Source organism: Hemibagrus wyckioides, linkage group LG03 (genome assembly GCF_019097595.1).
Source record: "Hemibagrus wyckioides isolate EC202008001 linkage group LG03, SWU_Hwy_1.0, whole genome shotgun sequence".
Lineage (NCBI taxonomy): Eukaryota > Metazoa > Chordata > Actinopteri > Siluriformes > Bagridae > Hemibagrus > Hemibagrus wyckioides.
In genome coordinates, this window is record NC_080712.1 from 10,831,577 (window position 1) to 10,855,757 (window position 24,181).

The window sequence follows — 24,181 nt, forward strand, 5'->3', positions numbered from 1 at the left end:
AACTTAATTGTGTGGGGCATTACAAAATGATCCCAATTCCATTCCCAAAATGTTCTGAGATGATTTAATATACTCTCTATATATATGTACACACACTAACTCTTAGTTTTTAATTGTAACTCACAAGACAGTGGTGTAATTTGGCAAAATAAAATGTTCATCAGTACAGAAAAATGGAACCAAATCTTACAGCTAAATAACCTCCAAAGAAAATAAGTTTTACAACAAGGTCATTAGTGTTTCAAGAATATTAAGGGGCAAAACAACAACAGCATAAACTTAGTGGTAGCAAGAATACTTACTGTATAGTGTCATGTTGGAAAAAAGTTGTCAGTAAATAAGAAACATTGTCAGTGTAGTAGGAGGAATTAAACCAGATCATAATGTAGAATTCATTTGAGTGATCAACCATTTTAGGGCATAATGCACAGTATGTATAGTGTTAAAAAATAAAACATGAGAACACTTAAAAGATTAAAAAGAAAAAAAAAAAAGGAAAAAAAAAAAAAAAAAAAAGCTCTGTAGTGTTTCAGTCTCTGGTGTTTCTAAGTTTATAAAATGAGTGGCATGGATTTAAAGTACCAGAAAATAAAAATGACTACAGTTTTTGCCTAGTAGTGGCAGTCAGTCGTTTGGATCTTAGAAGACAGATCAAGAAGCAGAAGGTGAGAGGAAGTAAGAAGGGTTGATGGAGGAAAAGATTCTTTGCGTAATTGATTAGTGGCTGTGGTCCCTTCGTGACGAGGTTCAGCAGGGACAGTAGGCAGGAACAGGGTGCTCACCACGAGTAATACACACTATCAGTTTTTCTGTGGACAGAAACAATTGGCAAAGGTAAACACTTTCATTCATTCATTCATTTAATTTCATCATTAAATGGGCTACAAAAAAAGTGTGTATTGTTTAAGATTACAGTGATACCCCTGTGATCGACCTTAATTCATTCCAAAGGTCTGGACGAACACCGATTTGGTCAAAAACCGAATTATTTTTCCCCATAGGAAATAATGTAAAACAAATTAATCTGTTTTAACTCGATGGTTGATCTCACAAGTTTCCTCTTGGCAACATTGATGCCTGATTTACCCTTTTTCAGAGACATGGCTATTGAAATCATACCACAAAAGATAGCGTGGGGTTATAACACAAGCACTCACAGATGATGCTTTCAGAACAGATGACCCGAGTAAACTGCTTCATCTCTATTGTCCTCGCCAGGGTACGCTGCATTGGAAAGCGTGAGCGGTCAAATTAGTTCTTTTCAGGTCGGGTCGAACACAGAAAAATATTTATTCGAAATGTTGATATTCGTTCCAATCCTGTAACAAGAACCAGCGTTCCCAACGGTCGAGTCGTACACTGAAAATATTTTCGTACACCGAGGTCAAATTGAGTAGAAATTCCGAATTGAATACCGAAGATTTGCACACAAGGGTGGTCGAGGACCGAGGTACCACTGTATTGTATTGTTTATTTCAGAAACCCTCATTACTGACAATAGCTTGCTAAGTAATTAGCATTAACTACTGATATGGCATATATTGCATCCAATAATAAGTGTGATCAATATAACATCAAAGTTTATTCAAATGACTTTCTATAGCTGGCAGAGCTCTGAACAGTTAAAAATATAAAATGAATACAAAATTAATATGAAGGAACCAGTTCCAGTCTATATAGTAACAGGCAGGATATACTCAATTTTATTTCTTTCTTCAATGAGATCTCCAAGGAGTGACATGAAATGAAATATGACTTTTCAAGCCCTTGAAGGCACAAATCATACAAAAGGCTCCTTAATGATATCAGTCACAATACTTATGAAGGGCATTTTGTGCATGTGCCATCATGCACAAACCCATTCAGCACGGACAGATCCACAAACACCGGGGGAAGGCGATAACTACACACAAGTCATGTGACCAAAGTGGGTACATGAACAGCACATATAGATACATACTACATCAAAATAGGAAACACAACTTTACTGCAGGAACAGCAAAAAAATCATAACACCAAATAGGTTAGAACAATGGTTCTCAAACTGGTCCTCAGTGCCTCTCCCGACAGTCCAAAGTTTTGCTCTATCCCATCTTGCACAACACAGAGCAAAATCCTGAACTGTACGAGGGCTCCAGGACTGGATTAAGAACCACTGGGTTAGAGAGAGGCTGAAGGTTAAGACCTCACACACATATACTGTGAGAGCCCATGCAGTGAAGGAAGGAGGCAGTGGACACACATACCATGCTCGCTCATGCACTGAGTGGGGTGAGGGGGGGAGTGGCCTAACCGTCGTAAGAGTCCAACAAGGGCATGGAGCCCCGCCTCTCCCCATACATCACTCCCTAGGTGAGCACGCCAGAGAGGAAGACACGTGTTCACAAAGGTGTAAAGCAGTCATCATAGACAAGTAATATGTGAGAAAGAAAAAGGAGAGAGAGGGCATAAGGGTTAGAGTGAGTCTAGGCACAGCTTCCCTGTTATTAGTAATTAGTAGAGTTAGAAGAAATAAACAGGCATAATCAGTGTAAAATGTTAAGAGTCTGATGTCTTTCAGGTCTGGCCATTTAAGGAAGTGTTAGAGGTGTTAATTGTGAATGTATGAAGACTCATACCTCCTTTTAATTAAGCAGTATTCAGACTAAATGCAAATAAAAATTGCCAATTCACTAGAAAGGGAAAGATGCGAGACTGAAAGGAACTGGCTTGCTTTGGAAGCCATGAAATTTTGCAGAGTTCATGTAGTTCAAGTTTAAAAACAAAACAATAATGGAGGACCTGCTAATTGCGTGGCAGATTTTCTGCTTTTCTATTTGCTTCATAATGGTCATCAATTACAGTAGCAAGAAACAAACTAGTAAACACTACCACTAATTATTCATCCAAATTCAAATAGTGCCAGGAATACCTAGAAGAACCTTTTTTTTTTTTTTTGAACAAAAAAAGAAATAATAATAAAGCAAAAATCCAGTGCTTCAGCTTCATTAATGCATTTGTACCTGAATATCATTGTCTGTAGGTTCTAGAGTGTCATCCAATGTGTTTCTCCGTCCTCTCTGTTCCAGTGTAGCATAGGAGTCTGGATCAAGAAGGATCAATTGAACGATTACATAAAAATATTTTAAACCTCTATACTTGTTAATGCCATTATGTGAATTATATCAGTGTGCATCAGTGTCTGGAAATCACCTGATCCCAAGTCATTCATGGGAATCATGTTTCTGTCTCTGTCCTGCTTTCCTCCTGGAGTGGTTTACAAAAAAATATGGTTAGCTATTCTAAAATGCATGCGCGCACACACGAGCATAGCTCAATTGCAAAAATCAAACAAAATGGGCAGGTGTCGCACCTCTGTCGATGAGTGGAAGGGTGCTGCTGTCCTCATAGCCACCGTTGGTACGGGTGTTGGTGGGAGGGTTCACGTTCACCACAAAGTCGGATTTCTTCCAGCCATCTTTCTCCAGCGTGCGCCGCAGCTCCTTAAATCCCCACACAACCTGCAGCACCAGGCCAGCGCCACGTACCTCCCTATCGGAACGGTTACTGTGGGACAAGCAAAGTGTCAGTCATTCTCTAACACACCGAAACTACTTTCACTAACTGGAAGGGTTGTAATTCTAAATATACATGTAGGGAACACAAAGAGGCACTAAACACAAATCAACTGAGCATAACAGAAGCCTAGAAACCAATAGAAACAAAACTGACCCATCTTTGTTGATGAGCACCAATCTCTCAATGCCTTGTGAGCTGCGCAGGAGCTTGGCTGCATCCACGCTGGAGCCGACCACCTCTGCCAGAGTGCTCAGCACCGAAACCACGGTCTCTTCAGAGAGGTTACGCACAGGCTGGCTCTGCCCACCACCTGGCAGGTTCGCCACTAGGTTAGGTATAGCGTGTCTTCCTGAACAGCCGCACAGAAGAGAAAGGTTTAATTTAAAAAATTATATTAACAATCCACCAACACCAAAAATGGCACACTATAGAGTAGTGAACTGCATCCTGGTGAACAAATTGCAGTGATTTACTTACATTTTAACCTCTGCGATTGCTTAACAAGATAAATGGTAGTCATGCAAATCAGTAATGTTCCAATGCCTATACAAAGACATCAGAAACTCTCTCCTTTTCCATGTAAACTGGCTACTCCAACACTCCTCCCTTTTTTGTAGTAAGTGGTCCAATTCTTAAGTAAAGCTTGCAGAATCACTCCACTCCCACATTACTTTTCTCAAAATTACTCATTCACAAATGGTGTCTGAGTCAACTGATAAGTTAAAGTGAACAAAATCTTATTCAGTACCATAACGTGCTCATACATATTGAGATGGACATACACTTGGGTGTTTGAGTGACCCTGCAGGCTGGCAGTCTTGGACAGAAAAAGGTCATAAACGTGTGCTAATTATAATAGTTGGCCTAGAAACTTCAGGTGTCCTGACATCATTTTTTAAATTCCCAGAGAATAAATGGGCATTTAAAATCTTTCACAAAATGTTCTCCAGGATTTTGCAATAAACACTTTCCCCACATATAAAGTGGAACATGGACACATTTTATGTGCACACTAACCAAGAAGGTCCCGGTTACGAGCATCAATAGCCAAGTTTCTTAGGGCCCCGGACATGGCTCTGACCACACGGTCATTCCCATGAGCCAGCAGCTCAGTGAACAGGGGCAATCCTTTCTCCTGTCTGGTCATTGCCCTGATGTAACGTCCATACTGTAATAGAAAGAGAGAAAGAGAGAGAGAGAGAGAGAGAGAGAGAGAGAGAGAGAGAGAAAGAAAGAAAGAAAGAAAGAAAAGGGAGAGAGACCATAAATCTGATAAATATAGCAAAACTAAACAGCAGTGACTATAATTAAAGCAGCTGCTCATGGCAGTTGTGCGGTGGTCAGCAGCATATACTTACGGTCCAGCGGCCTGCACACAGATTTTGGATGGCTCCTGCAGAAGCTTCTAGAACAGAAGGATTCTTACTCTCTTTCAGCAGTGATAAGTACACTCGAACCACCTCTGGCTGGAAAAGCAGTTCATAACCTACAATATAAAACAGATTATTTAGTTAAATTGAGTTCAGTATGTAGTAAATTAATGAAAATAAAAAAAAGCTGTGTTAATAATGCCAACAGGACATCAGCCACAAAACTGATGTTAGGTTGGTTTCTAAGAAAGGCAATACATCGACTCTTTGGCAGTAATTTGGTTTTAAACGAAATAAAAGGAAAACCAGAGGCTAATTGTAGGCTTTGCAAGAGGGAAAAAAAAAAAAAAAAAAAAGTTAAAAGCCAAAGCCTCTCAGAAATTGAACCTACACTCCTTTATGCAAGTACACCATCCTAGTGAATCCACAAATCTCAGATCCTCAATTACTGCAGCATTTACCAGTTCTACAAATTCGAAAGACACAACCCATAGCATTCATAGTAGACACTGCTAGAAATTTTATATTCTCTTAATTTAATCTCCCTGTCGTAGCCTGATGGCTTTCCTGGACACATTACATTCTTTTAAACATCCTTGGTTAACAACAGTCATAGGAAATGTACTACAGGTATATAATATGCTCCATTAATCTAATTCTATGTTTCGTGCCCATAGCAGCCAACAACTTTAAAATGCAAGATTCAAGATTATAGTAGGTGCATCTTACTGTTACAACGTTCTGTGGCATAAGCCAAATTCACTAATCAACACAATATTTGCTACCAGTACTGCTTTTCCATGCAACAGACCATAATCTCCATCAGTTCTATACCACATTGAGCCTGGGAGATTAATCCCTTATCAAACGATGGCAACAATCAACATGAATATCCAATTGCACTGCCCATCATCTATCAATGAAAGTCATTTTTACATACTGTAATGTATAAAAATGGCTAACTTAAAACCCAGAACATTTCCAAGTATGCTGCTGGGACAATTGCAAACTGATTAACACTCAGCACCTTTTGTATTGCTAAGGATTAGGATTGAAATCACCTACACCATACAGGCGCAAATTCTGGCTTTTATTCCAAGAACACTGTTCAGAATTCTTAGCAAAACCAAATTAATCTAGCAACTTTATCATCTTTATCAGTTTTCCCTCATAATCCTATCTCAATGTTTGCAAGCATAACTACTTAGGTGAACATTACCTTTGGCTGGGGTGGTCCTCTTTGGAATGTCAATTGTGTCTGTGATTCCATCGTCATCTTTCTTCCCTAAATGTACCAAAAACGCATGTTAGGTGTCCATGAAAAATTATTAAACAAATAACGTTGACCCCAAACAGACTCCACAACAAGGACTAATTATTTACGGCATTTGGCAGACGCCCTTATCCAGAGCGATGCACAAAAGTGCTTTGAAGTCTCTAATGAATACATCAATACTGGTTCACTATTACACAGACTAAGGAAACAATCAGTCTAAAATGTGTTAGGAGGATATAAAACTGTTTTTAATTAGATATTAAAGAACAGGAAAAAGAAATGACCCATGTTATAAACCAAAGACTGCTAAACAAAATCAGCATGTACGTGTAAATTATCAAAGTAGAGTGTGAGGTACACAGGTGTGAGGCACCCATATACCAAGTGTTAGACACCCCAGTGCCTCCTTGAGGTCTGACAAAATATTACAATCAATGTGTGAATAATAACAACCTTGGAATGATTACATATGAATGCTAGCCAAGCTGCTGAAACTAATTATAAACCCCAAAAAGCACACATCATTCTTTGTGTCTAATAAAAACACATTGTTCTAAATCTTCCTTTTTCACTCGACAATTAAAAAGGAACATGATCAATAACAGATCGCTATCAGAAGAGTTGATGGTGAGTAAAAATAGCTTGATGTATACCAGTGATCTCTGAAAAGCAAAGCAAAGCTCACAAAAGAGGGGGCTTACCTTTGGAAAACCACTCGTCTGTTATCGCAGTAGACAGAATAAGCAGTCGAGAAGAGAGAAAAACACAGCACAAGAGAAGAAAGAGAGTGAGAGAACCTCAGTACGAGAAAGCAGAGCAAAAGTGCCCCAGCCACCACAAGCAACAGGCTTGCACAAGAATTAATACAAAATCAAATGCAAAAAGATTCAGTTTTCATGCAATGAAGTTTAAAATGTTGCATCACAAGCACATCTTAAAACTCTTAAATCACATACTTTTTAATGTTAAAGCCGGCTTAAAATTATTTTAAAGCTGTGTTCCAAAATAAATACTCTTGTCTTCTGTCACACCTTTGCCCTTGCGGGAGCTGAAGCAACCACCCTTATGATTAGCTGGGGCAGGGCCTTGATTGATAGGTGCAGTCTCCTGGTAACGCTCACAACCTGGCACTTCCCGATGTACCTGATAGGATAGATTCCGCAAGAGACAAACGCTGTTCTCCACCAACTAGAGAGGAAAAGACAAACAAAGAACACGTTCTTAGTTTTGATTAATAATGAAGTCAAAGCACATTAGGTATTCTACTGATATTACCTTGTTGTCCACATCTTTACAGTTAATCTGGGATTGGACAATGTACATGAGCGAGTCAACCAAGCCAGAGCATTCTCTTAACTTCCTCCTGGCTTCGCTCCTCTCTGAGCTCACATTCCTGTGGAGAGCAAATATAGCACATGAAAAAGAAAGAAGTGGCAGGGACACATCCCAAACAGCTCAGGGCGGTCAAGGATGACTTCTTAGATTTGGTGATGGTTTATAATGTTATTCAGACCAGCTAGGTTAAAACAACAGCCAAGATGAAGCTTACTTTTTTAAAACATTAAAATCCTACTCTACAACTGAGAATCCCATTTAAACAACCTGAAAGACGAACCATTCTGTAAACATTACAAGTTAATGCCGCTGCCATATTGTGCTTGATTAAACAGCAGGCACAAGTTCAGCTTAATTACAAACATCCCAGTTTCAGTAACCTTCCATCAAAACAGAAAAAAAAAAAAAAAAGATTTTGGTCAAGGTTTCAACATGCTTTTTATTTCTGACCGTTAGATGAAGACTGCATGTGCAAAAGTTTGAGGAGAATGTCTCAAAAAATTTAAAACAATCTCTTTAAAAGATTTTTCTTTCGCTATTAAATTTCCATTAAAGTTTAGCATTTAAATCTGGGTGTATTTTACTTGTACATAAACATTTATACATGTGGGTGGAATTTTAATCGATGCAGCAAAAAAAAAAAACAATTACACCCCTGCCAGTTAGCTAATTATCTGAAAGTTAATGCTTTAAGATGTCGTCTACAACCAAACAGACAAAGACTGACTTTAAAAGCCAGGCAGAGAGGGAGGAAGCAAGATACTTTCAGCTCTTTTGTGATGCAATCAGGGGGAAACTTTTCTCACAGTGCTTTCTAATGGCAAACAAGAGGACAGCAGCATCTAAAAAGAGAAGCACGAGAGAAATAAGTGGATTTAAAGATCATGTTTCTCTCTTTTGTCCCAACGCTCCCTCTCACTCCTGAAGAGTGCATCCGACACAAACAAAAGCCATTAAGGAGCTTGCACAATACAAAAAGTATTTCCCGTTCAACTTCCCCCCTTTCTTGTGTACAGGAACTTCCTGTCATGCGTGTACTCACACAAACACATATGCCTCCCTATTTGGCTTGGACCAACATAACTCAATTCCATAGAAAAAATCCTAACACGAGCTGTGTTTTGAATATCCCGGCACTAAATATCTCTGGGTCTCAGTACCTCAGGCAGCCAGCAGTGTTAGTAAGAGCAGTCTCCCATTCCAGGTGGCGGGGTTTGCAACTCTCCTCTCCTCCATCATTCCCTCTCTCCCAGCCTGAGTGTGGAACCATCACTTCATCAGACAGCGCATGGAGTGCATGGTCCACAATTTCCATCTTGACTGAATCATGAGATGACAGATTCCACAGAGTCCCTGGAGGAGCAAAAGTGACCAATCACTACAACTGCAACATTTTCTACTAATTAGTCCACCATCACTGCAGTGTCCATCAAGCATGCCTACCTGTAATGGTATCTGTCAGATCCTGATCTCTGGTCTTCCTCAGCAGGCGCACCAGAGCAGGGATTCCGTCACAATTCTTGATGGCAATTTTGTTGTCAGGGTCTCGTCCAAATGATATGTTCTTCAGAGCACCGCATGCAGAGTGATGGACCTCCTTCTTCGGGTTATCCAACATGGATACCAAAGCGGGTATGCCCTTCAGACGCCTTACTTCTGATTTGACCTGCACAAGGGAAGAGAGATACAGTAAGCAAGAAAGTCTATGAGGAACAACAAATATCCTTCAAACAATAATACAGTTGATTTGGAATATCTAAGAGTAGGCAAAAATATATTTGAAGACAGACACTTTCACAAGAGTCATCACTGAACTTAACAGCATTAGTGTAATTAACAGTGAAGCTTGTTAAGATTATAAAAGGATTGATAATACATGATTTAGTCAACAAACTTGCATGTCTGTGGTTGCGGATGTGTACCTTATCATTTTTAAATGTGAGATGTTGAAGGTAAGCAGCAGCATTGCTCTTGACTGGGTCCAGACGATAGTTGAGCATAGCGATGACCTCGGGCAGTTCGGGCTGCCTCCATGTTGTTGGGGCAGGGCCTTTACGCAGTGTGCTGTCCAGCGATGCCATGCTTCCCCTTTCTCCCTGTGCCAAAGGAGCACCGCCTCCCCAATAATACATATCCCCTGCTCCACTCATATCCCCATCCAGAGTACCCTCATAGGATCTACAAACAGAAGTGAATAATATCAAAACCAATTCACAGAGAGACATGGACAACAGTCCATACTTTGCGTGCACACAAACTTGCTTGCACTAACCCAGTCCTGCGTGGAGGTGGAGCATGATGCCCTAACCGGGGCATGGTGCTGTAGTGCATAGGGGGCCCCATGCCATAATCAGGCTCATCGTATCCCAGGCTCCTCTGGTCGTCCTCCAAACCATAGGGCTCTGCAACAAATCGCTGCATGCCAGAGATCTCCATAGCACTGCCCATGCGCCCTACCTGTGGCTGAGCTGCATATGGGTCCAGCTGGGGCCTGCTGTGGACACGGTAGCCAGGGTCCAATGTTCGGTAACCATCCACAGGTCTGAAAAACGATTTAGAGAGATTACTTTTAAAAAAAAAAAAAAAAAAAAAAAAAAAAAGGATAGAGTTAAAAACATGCAAAATACCAAAGACGACTGCATTTCGCTTCCACAAATACTGCATCGTTGAGTTTTAGAATCACTTAATTTTACATCTGAACATGATGCGAACACACAACCATAATGTTTTACACTTGACTGAATACAACTGTAACATCGTAATATAATGACACACACCTATAGCGGTCATCCATACGAGCCCCTCGGGTGAGGCTGGCATAGGTTTCAGAGGGTGGTCCACTACGGTAGTCATCATACCCCCCCGGTGGCCCATAGTGGTAATTTCTAGGGACTGTATGAGTTGGGTAGTCCATGTGTCCTGGCTGTCTGTACACACGATCTATAGGGGCATTATATCCACCCACACCGGTGACAGAACCAGTTCCATCCAGAGAGAGTGTGTCAGAGACTGAGGGTATAACGGTGCGAGTGGTTGTGGTCTTAGTGACTTTCTTCACCTGAAAAAATTTAAATCCTTGTCAAAATCGAGAGGAACAGTTACCCAAATTATTACTTTTTATCATTATATAAAATATTCTTATAATAAAGTGCCTTAAAAATTCAAGTACCACCATTGTTTTACTGTATATTTGAAGACCACATAAGAGATATGGACATGAGATTGCGTAAAAAAAGGCTTACTGTGGTTTCAGTGCGGCGTGTGGTGCCATCTTCACTGGTTTCAACAGAAACAACTGGTATCATCTCCTGGGGGTCCTCCTCCACTGTGACCGTCTCCTCGACAAGGTGACCTGGGTCCAACATCCTGTACTGTAAGGGGCACGCAAACAATAGTGAGCTACTGCCATATGCTGAAAAGTGTTTCCTCTCTTATAAACACCAGCTGGCCCTAAAACAGCCAGAAAAAGATGACAAACACACACACCCTACCTACCTGTGTCCCGTTGATGTATCCCTCGTTTATTTTGAGCCGCTCTAACTCTGCATCACCAGGGATACGCCCGTTCTAGAGAAACGAAGACAGATAGAAAAAGAGACTGCTGAATATTAAACTCAAGGCAGAGGACTTGAAGTATGCAGTATATCTTTATGGGAAGCCATGAGCAATTAGGGTTAAGAGAGTTTAGCCTCTAAACACACACACAGTATAATGGTTGGGGCATTACAGAGGCCAGTATTCAGGCCAATGAACTATATCCAACATCCTGCGCAGCAGCAAAAAGTCATTATATCAGCTTTAAATTCACAAACACTCAATATCTGAAAGAGCAGGGAACAACATACATCTGCGGAAATGCATGAACAACATAAAACTAATGTATGAATGACAAAAATGAGGAGAGAAAGGACAAAGGCTTCTGGAAAATCTCATTCATGCAACAACGCAATGATGTCATGCAACACCACAAAAATGCACACAGCAAAAGAGCACAATGCTCATTCCATCCCATAGAGGGAGCCATTGAGCTGGAAATGGGTCTAGGCGGGGCCCAGGCGTGTGAGAACCTGTCAGCAGGTAGGCCCCAAGCCTGCCCTGCATTCTACTACCAACACAGCTATCTCAACTGAGAGAGATAAGACTGATTTGAGCATTCCAAAACCACTGCCCTACACATTCTGTAGCTGTGCTGCTGTTTCAGCTCTGTGTTCTTTTAAGCCCAGAGAGAAAAAGCGTAATGAAAAATAAAAAAGGCCAAATAGCAGAGAGAGAACTGTTGATCTCTCACAACACAGATAAGTCATAAAAAAGGGCTATTGTCGAAGTGTGTCATTTTAGGTTGACGGAAAGCAGACCAGAGGTTTATAACTGTAAAATGCTTGTTAGATATTGAGTAACTTCCGGTACGGGTCAAAGCTCTCTCTCTCACTGACTGAACCAGTTCCTTATCTGGTTTTAACCACAACGCCATTAGAGCTTTAGGGGGATCTTCCCACATTGGCCTCAATCAACATTCAAGGATTTTGCCTGAACATGCTGCACCACTAAAATACAATACACTATACTACAGAAAGCGAGATACTCCTTCGACACAGGTGATGACACGCTTCACTTACATCATATACAATACTTGCTAGTTTATTCTAACTGTAGAGAAAATTATTTCAAATATCTTAGACACAGAGGCTAGCAATCCTAAAGATAATTCCACTGCTGCCATTGAACTCTGAGTATTTAGACTAGGCTGTAATGAACTCTGAGCAAACACAGAGCTATTCAGAGAGGGGGAAAAAACAGGGGTGATACGCTTGGCTAAAGCACTCTTCATTCACATTTTATGGTTTCAGATGTGTTACAAACCTAAACGTGATTTTAAAAACTGTCTGTGTGGATCCCCAGTTATTTATTTCCATACGTTATACGAGCTGCTTAACTATAATTTGTGGCATGAACCCAAATATCCTTTAAGTGCATGGGTGGTTAATGATTTAAACAGTCCAATTTCAAACCTCTCTTTTCTTGCCAACTTATTAGAGCTTCTCAGCTTCAAGCTTCTTTAAATCCAGAAACAATATTTCAAATAGAGTCAAAGGTTAGATCTAGCACTATTACAGCTGCAGCTCCAGTGGTTAATGATGTTTGTTCTCTCACAAATAAACAGTGCACAGCCATGTTTATTGGTTTATTAAATTCTTTTGATAATGTGGCTCAACTCCCTGCTGTTGCAGATACTTTCATCCTTGGGTTTTGATAAGACAGCTTATAAATGGAGTTACAAAAGGATCACAGTATGAGCTCTGTGGGTAGCTGTGAATGGAGTACAACAGGTTTCTGTTGTGATTTGTGTCCTAAATAGGTATGTTTTGGGTTCTAGCTTATTTATTTATTTATTTAATATATATATATATATATATATATATATATATATATCTCATCAAAAATACATGATGCATATCTTCTTAATAAACTGATACTGATTTCGGTTGTGGATGAAGTTATGGTAACATTTAAGCTTTTCTTACTGAAACGGTTTTCTTTTAATAAAAAGTCTCTCATCCAAGAAACAAAAATTCTTCATTTACTGAATGCCCTTCCATCGATACCAATCACTATGGAATCAACTACATAGAATGCCACGCACTGACTGGATGGATAGAAAGATACTCTTCACTGTGACACATTATAGAAAAATACCTCTACTTCTCTACCTCTTGCACAAAACTGCCAAGGAAAATATCTATGCACATTTTCCACTGCTCATTTATTTATTCTATCATCATATAGTTGGCATCACATCTTAATTGAGACATGCAAAGACACGTAGATTTTTACGTTTAGCTACAAATTCAATTTCATAATTACTTTTCACAGATTTCACTATGCAGAAAATGAGACTGTTCTAAGTGGGGCTTCTCTTCATAATTAGAGAAAAGTAATTATGAATCAAGTGTCCTCCACATGCACATTTATATTCCTGATTAGCATATTGTACATGCCTCTGTAACAGCAATTTCAATAATGTCTCAAGTTACTTTCTGAAATATCACTAAATAATCAGAATGAGTCAAATGCAAAACAATAAAATATATAACATTTACAATAATAGTCTATATTGTGCTATTACTAAAAAAGAAGAGGAAAAAGCAAATCAGGTGTTCACTCTAATCATACACCAGCTGTACAGGCTGCAAGGGAATATTATATGAAATCAGATGCAAAGCAGTACATCCACAAAGCACAGCTGCATTATAAACCCATTAGCCTTTATGTGGTCTTCGTTTTCTTTATGAGAAAACTATCTGTAATTCTCAAACTACTCAACACCCTTTGTCAACAAATGTGTACAACTGAAAGCTAATACTTAAAGAAATTAACGTATTCACATCTCAAGGTACCACTGCAACAAGAAAAAAAAAACATTTCCTGTTAAAATGGCACATCTGCACAGTTACAAATGTACCCATGTATCAGCTTTCCTCAGTTAAATTCACAAAGAACCAGTGTTGATCCAGGGAGGTGAGTCACTTGCGTTTAAGCTTTGAAGTACAGTTAGACAGACATTACATTTTTCATTCAGGTAAAACATACAAAGCATGCATTTAAAAGAACAGGGCGATGTGATTCGGAGATGGAGCAGCAGCATGCATGATGGACAAGGAAGGAAAAAAAAAAGCTGAATCCAAATTTACGGTCTGACATTTTCTCCAAGAAAAGGTGATGATGCAGACACTAAATGATGACGCCTCAAGGGAGGATAAAGGGAATAGCGGTATGCTTGATGGGATCAGGATGCAAATAGCAGGGATGATGTTATAAAACAAATTAGAAAAGTAATGGATGAGATGAGTCACCATGCACGGAAAGGGAGGTGATGCAACTGATATGACAACACGAGATCTGGTCGTTGGATGCTGGCTCAAGGCAAACACACGTGAGGTGGGGCACAGGCTAATGAGGAGGATGAAAGGCGTATGGGACGGCACAATGACTTGTGACTTCTGCAGTCACAAGACTTGTGGGACGAAGCGTTACCTGCAGCGTGGGGAGGGGACGGGGCAGGGTACCGGATGGCCCCACGCTCCTCCTCTCCTCCTCGAGAGCTCGAGTCAGACGCTCGAACTGCATCTCCTGCTCGCGCACGGACGCCAGGAGAGACGCGGCATTCTCACACTGCTCCATACACACTGAGAGAGAAGACAAAGTGTTACACACACACACAGCTGCATACACTCAATAAAATGAGTGTATGGCACAGACTCATTCGTTCATATTTCTTCTCAGCATTTCAGGACACCTTCAGACTCTCGCAAAGAAAGTGTTTCAAAGAAACAAATGAAAACATTCCCACAGGTCACTACACTCAAGCCTAACACCCACACATATATCTATCACTTATAGGGTTACAACTTATTTTCACGAAAGCATTACAGGTTAACGAGCTGCCAAAGTGTATTCAGCAGCATTAAGGCACCATGTAGATGTGGAAACCATAAATCACATCAATATCAGGTCATAAGACGACTTCTAGATATGCTGTGTATATTCATTTTGTAGGTTTTGATAGTAGCTAGGCTTCTGCCATACTGATTTGACTATGAGCAATATTCTTATTTTAAATAAATCAGCCAGAAACGATAGCCTAAAGAAAAAAGAAAAAGAAAAAGAAAGAAAAAAAAAAAAATCAGGAATACAAGAATTTGCCATATTTATTTTGGTTACTAAAAGAGTATATTACAGGCTGTGTGGTCAGGAACTGCTTGCTGGCAGTAGCAATCAAGAAAAATGAGCTGGATAGTGGATTTTTTTGATGATTGCACAGTAATGCACAGCAAGCAGGAAAATAAAAACACCACCATTTTCAATAGTGGTTCTAGAAACGTCCACATGGGCTCAAAATGTTTTCCCCATGTACGACAAACCAACTAAACGAGTGCGGAGCTAATCACTTTACAATCAAACAGTATTTAGCGATGTTATCGGATATATTATTGTAGACCAACTTAATGAAAATAAAATCAACCATTATATTTTCGACCATTTTGGTATCAACAATAATAATAATATAGTTGAATATACGTTTACTATTCGCCAAGTCAAAAGCAGATCTATAGAAAGCAAGATCATAATCAGCAGTTTGCGAAATACAGAGAAGGGGGTGGGGGGGGGGGTGAGAAAAAGACTGTTCTGTACGTATTTGAGTGTTATGCTCGTGTAACCAGTGTTTAAGTGTGTAAAGGTTGGCAGGTCCGGTAATAAGTCTGGTCTGGCGATAAGACCTTATCAGGTGATATAATGGCAATATAAAATCAGAGTAACTGTTGCTTGGCATCTTTGCCATGTAATATTATGCAGAAATGATTCATTACACCTCACAAGATATAGGTCCAAATAAATATTCAGCACAGATATTTTTGAAGGAATGATTTATGGTGTAGATCAGTGACGTTAAATCTACCACCGCTCATGATGCTGTAGATGCCTTAGCACTGCATACAAGTTTTGTTTTTTTTGAAAAGCCGAATTGTGAAATGAATTCATTGTCTGAACAAAAAAAATAAATAAAATAATCCAAAATTTTATTCAGAAAGACAAGCAGAACATTTCAGATAAACGCATGACACCACCAGTGAACAAAGGCTCACACTATGCAGATGACAGGAAGCCAAACAGGTTTTAAGGAGGATGATTAAGATTTGTGCAAGAGAAAGAGACAAAAGAGTGCCATCATGTACAGGCAGGCATAATCAGCTCAGACACAACACTGAACCAACCAAGGTCCTCTAATATCACATAAGACACCTCCAGAAACCCTGCGTCTGAGCTAGAATACACAGCTCACTATTAAACAGGGTTCACAGTCACTGAACCATGGCGATCGTTAACAGCTACAAACTGAAATTAACATTTACTGTCCGTCAAGCACAGCAACATGGCCTATTAAAGGATGTCAGTTTGAACATTGCTGAGTGCTTACATAGAGCATTTTATCCATTAACTCTGCCGCATTGCTCTCGGAGGGGTCTGGTAAACAGACACTGCACACTTTCACTTTAGCTAGATGACACTCCCATCTCCTTACTCCCTCACATGCTTTCGATTTGGACATCTGAGAAAGCATCTCGGCCAAGGAGGCGTATTTGTATGCTGCTATATCAGACAAGTAGGTCTGACATCTATTGAAAGAAAAAGAGTTTGTTGTAAGGCATCTAATTTTTTTTCTATATAGTTCACTTCATGGTAGCCAACACTTGGCCTCCCAATCCACCACCTTAAGTAATGATAGAGACTGACTGATAGCTAGTCTCAAGGTTTTGAAATGAATACATTTCAGAATAAGTCTGAACTTTCTACGTCTATATATACAGCTGATCTACATGCAAGTTGTCTTTATTGCCATGTGTATATTTTGGGTCTATGGGTAGTCATGTCAGTAGTAATCGGTAGTAAAAGGAACAAACTAAAGTGAAGTCTGTGGTTCAATAAAAGTCACGTTTATAAGAAAAACCAAACCAACCGCAAGAAAAGTTTTGAGATTTAAGCACTCTAATCAACATAGAAAGATACTAGAGATACCAACATACTACATACAGATATATTTTCCATATCAAACAAATATCTAATTTGCACCTGGTTTGCATTCATTTGGTTAGAACAAAAGATGTGAAAAAGAATAAATAAAAAAGTGTACAGAATCTTAAACTATGGCTACTCCAGATTACTACGTATAGGATTATTAATCCATAAAAACAAAACAGTAGCTGTATAGCCTATAAACCATGATCTCCAACCTAACATTTCCAGATTTAAACCCAGAACACACAGCTATTCAGTAGTGTGCTGACATTTCACTCTCTAAATGTGAAAATAAATGACTATGCTGATCTGCACTTGCTCATTAGCACCAGTTAGCTGAGAGGAGTATGGAGCTGGGTGTGAATGGCAGGTGAGAAGAATCCATCCTGTGGAGCTCTATTCTGGGCTCAGAGTGGCAACGAGATTCACATCAGGAGAACAAAAATGATAAACTCTGAATTTATACATTTTTGGAATATGATCTACCGTGCTAATAAATGCAATCAGGTTTCACAGCAACTGATTTATCCATGCCTTAACTGTTCACCGCATAAAACAGGCAAAGTCTTATAAAGTAATAGAATTTTGGGGAAATTAAAGATTTTACATTACAGGTTGGTGTTAAGATATATAGGGCCTATGAAAGGGTGGTTTATTTACCTGTAATCTGATAACCAAGTAACTTTACAATTCAAGAACTTCTATAAAACAAAAATATGCAACTGCCGAGAGCTGAATTCAGAACCGTGCCATTCTACACAAGAGAACGCCAAACTATCCCTTCAATTCAAAGCTAACGATATATCAGAGCACAGGGAAAACATCTCAGCTCTATTTTTAGTCTTGCCAACAAATATTTCCCAACTAGACATAAGCCAAAAGATGATCTTGGACCAAAAAGTTGTTGTTGCCCAGACGAAACTAGTGAGCCAAGTGAAAAAATCCCGAAACCTGAAAACAAACAGTAGCTTCTAAAATGAGAGCAAGCTTGAAACAGAAGCCTGCCAAGGTCAAAGCTATGCTGCTAAAACAGCACAGCTGTTGTGCCCCCCTGCCACACCTGTGAGTGAGTGAGTACTGTTACCCCCCACCAGCTCTAGAGCTAAAGACCTCTACTTTACTACAGCTAATATATAAAATCCTAGATGGGGAGGATGTCTATTTGCAGCTGTCCATCTGGTGATTCAGGGAACAATAGTAAATGTGTGTCCAAGAGTGTACACGCAGGGTGGGTAGGGGGGCCTGTCCTTGAAAACACAGCTACATCAGTCAGCTTCATTGACTCATGAAACTGTTTTCCACCCTTGCCCAAAAACCACCCCTTAAACAGCAAACACACTTCAAGAAAATAAGCCGGGCATGCGCACACGCACTCACATTCCGACTGATCTTGTGGCATGTCCGATCCTGTCTTGGCCTCTCTAGCTCGTTCGAAATTCCTAAAAAAAAAAAAAACACCTCTTCCTTTCCCAAAGCACGCCCCCTTTTATTCTGTCCCTATCCAGTTCCCATGTCTTACCACCCCCAACCACCACCACACGCTATCTGATTCAGAGTGTGAACTTAATGACTCAGAGGCTCGGTCTGATGACGAGTTTCTGTGACACACACCTTTTCCTGTAACCGCACAAATGTACACCTGTGAACCGAGTTACTAATGAGAACACACCTGCGCAATCCGAACTGTGCTTACGGAAGCAGCGATACATGTCATCTGATTTTTAATCTCGGCAACAAACTAGCAGCAAGGGGGGAAAGAAGTGTTCAGCACATAACTTCATTTTAATGGTGTTCACTTGATTATACCCAGAAAGCAGCAATTCTTCCAAGCACAATTTAATGGATTAAAATGTACCCATCATTAGGGTAACACACATGAAACACACATGCGCCTCAAATACACCATCTGCCCAATGCACCAGCCTTATCTTCAAAGGATATTGTTTCAAAGCACACCTTGAATACAGTGCATGGTTATAATCTAGGCCGTGCTGAGCATGTCCCTTTTATTTTAGGCAACCGTCCCTAAAAAGTTCTACGTCTGTTCCAGAGGAATAAGAAAATGCTTTCCTCAGAACAGGCCTGACCCAAAACACGGGAAAACTTTATGTAGGTTTTGCTGGGCACCCAACCAAGCCAACCATGTAAAACAATACTGAATAATCAGAATGATCTCTATTGGGATTCACCTACGGCAGCTAACAAATGAGTCAAATAAGGCTGCATTCCTCACACGGTAATGCTAGTTTTGCCATCATGAAGACAAAATTCCTGTCAAATGCACAACTAAGTGACAAAAGAACCACTGAATTTTCTTTGAGGAAAAAACAGACAGGAATCATCACTGTAACATCAACAAACTGACTTTCGGCTATAACAGAGACAGCAGCAACTGTAACGTTAAGCAACATTACAGCAAAAACATGTAACTCACCTAAGTGAGTGTCTTCTAATGAGAATGTTACTAATCCAGTTAGCAGACAATCTGTATAAACCTATACATGACAAACACACACCCAAATGAATCCTAGGATCATGCAATGGCTGACAAAGCAGCATAAATCCATAGTCGTGTGCTAACTTCAGTGATGGAGTGTGTGCAAGTGGAGCTTATTGCATACCACTGAGCAGTTGTACAAGCCAGTGAACAGGAATGCACTACAAGAACATCATTTCAGTTGACAGTTGTGAACTTGTGGATTGCAGTAGCAAAAGACATTAGGTGAGTGAACAGTGGCGTCTTTATACACGAGATATTCTGGTTCACTGTGGCAAATGGGAGAAAATACTGCCTACCAACCACATTTTTTCAGGAACCACAAAAATACCACAGACATACAACATTATCAAGATTGAATCTAGAACATTTTTTTTAAGACGTATAAATGAGAAACACTGGTGGTCACCTCAGATCTGACCAAATTCCTGAGAAAATATGTGAAAGGGCGAACAGACAAGCAGAGGCTTGAGTGAACACTGGAAGTATGCAGTGACCCACGGGCTGTGAAAGAGATCTTTGAATGGACAATCAGTTTCAGGTGTAGCTTGGAAAGTGACAGTTGTCAGAAGACAGAAAAACAATGAATGCAGAACTAGAAATACTCCTCTGACGCAGAAATCAACATTACTGTGATACCGTGACTGTGGACTGGGATAACTTTTTCCAACTTGTTTTTGTTTTGATTTTTAACACACAAACACTCCTCAGAAAATGGCCACATACTGTCAAGCTAGATAAAGCAAGACTTTCTGACTCCAGTGAAAGTGAAAAGCCAATCCTTTGGCTTTGGTCCAAGTCCAAACTAACAACTCTGACCTTTGGACTGAACACATAACTCTTGCCTGTGTGTATAATAGTGTGATCAATCAGGAAAGGGCTTGGTCTCAAATGTCTTCTTGCTAGGCACCTGATGGTCTTCAGAAAGCAACAGGGGCATGATTTCAGGCACACAAAAATAAGATATGAACAGTTTAGGACTGAGCTTGACCATAATATGGAAAGAAGGAAACATGATGAACCGGTGCTCCCTTCAGCAACGTGTTATAACAAAAAAAATAATAAAGTAAACACTCTCATTCCTTGTCGTTTTACAGCATGATATTTCAGAGCGTTTCGGAGCAGAAACCTAGTCTGGAGTGACCACAAACTGAGGCAAGGAGGTTGCCGTGTGTTAAGAGTGCTCCACAAGCCCTTCCGTGTTGGCCGGACACACCCTTGTAACCGTAAACCCGGTTATTACACCGTTAAGAAAGCGACACGTCTCCAAAAAAGCGCACAAGGGTTGCTTTTAGAGTCGAACAAACTGGTTTAAAATAAAATACGAAAAAAAGGAACACAAAACACACAAGCATGAACACGTCTTCCCCCTTTTGCGCCACTACAGGTCAAGGTAGGCACGCCCGGAGGGGGAACATTTCTCCTTATAAAGTAGAAACTCTGCTTGGGTCACCTCCATGACTCAGTGTGAATTTATTAGCGCAGAGTCAGACGAGCCGTAAAATCACTAACCATTGCAGTTGAACTGTTGACTTTCTGACGCTGAGGATCGCATTGTGTTTAAAAAGCAAAGCAAAACACAAAAAGCGGGCTACAAAGAAAACACCGAACCACGCCTGTCCCTTCCCCCACAGACACACACACACACTCTCTGAAGACCTACTCAACAGGTTCTCGCATACTCACACTCTTTAGTTAAACAACAAACCATGCTGTCTCAACTTTATATCCAAAACATATATATGATACTGACCTAAACTTTCCGGGACACGTGTGCGCGCCTTGTTTAGAAGCGCGTGATCATTGGAAAATCCACTAATTAACCTGTGGGACTGGACCGTAACACACACACCTCATTCGAATTAAGCGCCAAATTACCTGGACCACTTAACCCAAACTCAGCATGTACACATCAAGCCAAAACTCATCCCCAACTTTAGGCCAGAAAACTTAAAGTCTAGTACAGGTGTTCGTGACCCCTCAGGTGGCCTTGTGATGAACTTGTTATAACGTTACGGTGAACACGGATCGGTTTCACGCCTTAACATCGATGATATTCCACAAGAACTGATGAGGAGGGGGGGAGCAAAACGTCAATAAAACCTATTATATAAAATAAAGTGAAGAAACTGGCATTTCTCAAATCTGTAAATTCTGAAGTGAAAAATGATTATTATACCACCTGAGATCTAGCTGTTTATCCGGGTTTTTTTTTAAAACCATTGTAAACACACTATATAACATGGCGTATATAGTTTTCAATTGACATACACAAACAACTCGTATTATTTAGAACTCTTCTCACGGGAGCAAACTAAACCGAGTCCCGAAAGCAGCTTTAGCTTTGATATCACAAACACAACCCGTTTTCGTCTCGAACACAATGGCAGTCTTAGCAACTCAGACAAACAAAGAGAAAACAGGCTAAAATGTTACAGGTTCCGACTTCATCTTAAAACTGAGGAAAAGCGAACACAACTTCTAAACCTGGAGCAAACGGGAGTCGTTCCTGCTGCTAATGTTAGCTAGAAAAACAAACTAGCCAGCCAGCCAGCGTTCACTAGCTAACTTTACTAGCTAGCATGCTAGCTAAGTGAGAGCTAGCCAATGCTAACTTTCAAGTTTCGGAACTAACAAGCCAAGCAGCAGCGTTTGCTCGGGGAAATCCGGACGATTTTAAAAGCCGCGTGAAGGAAATAACCCGTCGCATGCGACAGAGAAACAAAGAAAGGCAAAGTTTCGCCAGTCTACCTTTGTGTTCTTTGTGCAACTCCGCTGCGTGGCCTATAGGAACAGGCTCCGTCCTATTGACGCCAGATAACCGATTTTCCAGGCAAAGAGTAGGAAGTAGTTGTAATTCCAACTGGTCTAAATTTGGGCGTCTGAGCCCGCACTGCCACGAAACTTATCTCTCTTGTTCGGCAGGAGATTTTTTCCCCCAGTCTAATTGTTATTAGACTTCTCCCATTCAAACGCATACAGAGTTACAAATGCAGAACCAATAAAAACCAGCCTATATGAATGTTGCGGTCTTTTAATAAAACACCCACCTAGCTAGGCTATCTTCCGCGTCGCCTTGTTCACTCCTCTTTTCCTCGTTGCCAGTTTTTTTTTTTTCTCTCCTCGGGATCGGAGTAGAGTGATGAACCCCTCCCTCTCTGCGCGCTCCCGACGACGAGGGGCGGGGTCGGGAGGGGTGACCGCATACAAATGAGCACAGGGCGGGGCCCGGTGTTCACCAGGTTACTGCAGCCGAGTTAGAACAGATGCGAAAACACATCGTTTGAGTTACAAATACACATTTAGTTGAAAAAAACAAACAAACAAAAAACAAACCCACGATGTTAATTTTATTGTCATTTTTTATTTTGTTGCGCCGTGTCCTAGTTAAGTTTGGTAGGAGGGGCGGAACGGCAGTATCACACTTCCTGTTCAGTCTCGTCACGCGGAACTCCAGTTCTCTCTTTATGTGATCAGACGCCATCTTGTGACTGAAACCAGACAGCGCGAATAAACAGCAGCTTCTCAGATGTCATCGTGCATGTGTAAACACACAAGGAACAAACACAACCCAACAGACGGGTCATATAACAGTGAAGGATCCGCGATTTTATGTTTTAACGACGACCCACGAACACCCAGTGATGACATAGTATCTACTGTCTCCTTGTAGCTCTTGTTCTAATTGTATGGAGACTGGAAGTTTGGTGTCCTAAAACCACACGGAAATTTCTGTGTATGGGTTGAATCCAGGTTCCATCAGTTTCCTGCATCACCTAAAAAACATGCAATGGCTGTAGTAGTTATAATAGAATAGAATAAAATCTAATAAAAATAGATTGATAAATAAATAAAATACAAACCTATATCAAACAAGTTACACAAGTCCCCCTTTCCTTCAACTGCTGACCTTGTGATCTGACCACAACTTCCTTCCTAGTTTGGATATGTGAGGTTCAAAATTAATTTCATGACAATTAAAGGTGCCTTCTTTATATAGAAACATAACAATAACCAGCGCATACTAATAAACCGAAAGAAAAAATGTTATAAATAAATGCAGTTTGAGATTATTTTAAATGTCTATGGATTGCAGGGTTTCCAGGTAGAGAATCATACTGTTTATGTCCTTTTGTATGGTAACAAAAACAGTTTTGGCAATCACAAGTAGAATGCTGTTGGAGTATATTAAAAAACATTAAGTTAAATATCTAATTATTTTTCAGAAGACAATGCAATAATAATAATAATAATAATAATAATAACAATAACACATTACCAGTACAATTTTCCCAGTGGGCATTTCTTTTTGGCAGCAGCATTTTAAACTCCATGTAACTTGCATCTTAAATGCAAGATAAGAGGCTATTGCAGTAATCTGGTTTCTAATCTATTCACAAAAGCATGTATTTCAGTCCTTTTATACATTATGTTGATGATAACAGTGTTTTTGTAGACATAAGTGATTTTTTTGCCAGGGTTTAGGTCACTTTGAATAATTATTTCTAGGTTTTTGACGTCAATTTTGGCCTTCAGAGGCAGGGAGTCTAGATAGGTCAGAATGTCTTTGCT

The 24,181-nt window shown here is 40.1% G+C and overlaps 1 protein-coding gene across 6 annotated transcripts; it reads right to left on the minus strand.

The window, feature by feature from the left end:
* Positions 1-91: 91 nt before the first annotated feature.
* Positions 92-22,800, minus strand: ctnnd1 (catenin (cadherin-associated protein), delta 1). Of its 6 annotated transcripts, none has more exons than XM_058381728.1 (20): positions 22,660-22,799; positions 14,572-14,723; positions 11,035-11,106; positions 10,782-10,910; positions 10,317-10,597; positions 9,812-10,081; positions 9,462-9,717; positions 8,983-9,205; positions 8,700-8,892; positions 7,480-7,597; positions 7,236-7,392; positions 6,906-6,923; positions 6,148-6,213; positions 4,917-5,044; positions 4,576-4,726; positions 3,712-3,907; positions 3,353-3,546; positions 3,193-3,246; positions 3,003-3,082; positions 92-809 (listed from the first exon to the last, which is right to left on the minus strand). In XM_058381728.1, exons 2-20 carry the CDS (start codon positions 14,716-14,718, stop codon positions 801-803), a joined length of 2,742 nt encoding a protein of 913 aa, XP_058237711.1. In that variant the 5' UTR covers positions 14,719-14,723; positions 22,660-22,799; the 3' UTR covers positions 92-800. The 6 variants fall into 6 exon arrangements, with proteins under 6 accessions (XP_058237711.1, XP_058237690.1, XP_058237697.1 ...); XM_058381707.1 differs by lacking the exon at positions 92-809 and adding an exon at positions 2,247-2,348 and having other exon boundaries at positions 22,660-22,800; XM_058381714.1 differs by lacking the exons at positions 92-809; positions 22,660-22,799 and adding exons at positions 2,247-2,348; positions 22,361-22,653.
* Between the last annotated feature and the right edge of the window lie 1,381 nt (positions 22,801-24,181).

Excerpts from the sequence above, each read along its gene's own strand:
- ctnnd1 (XM_058381707.1), bottom strand. The coding sequence starts at position 14,718 with ATGGAGCAGTGTGAGAATGCCGCGTCTCTCCTGGCGTCCGTGCGCGAG. Across the intron at positions 10,082-10,316 it reads CGTATGGATGACCGCTATAG|ACCTGTGGATGGTTACCGAA; the intron begins GTGTGTGTCATT and ends ATCGTTTTTCAG. Across the intron at positions 9,206-9,461 it reads TCACATTTAAAAATGATAAG|GTCAAATCAGAAGTAAGGCG; the intron begins GTACACATCCGC and ends TCCCTTGTGCAG.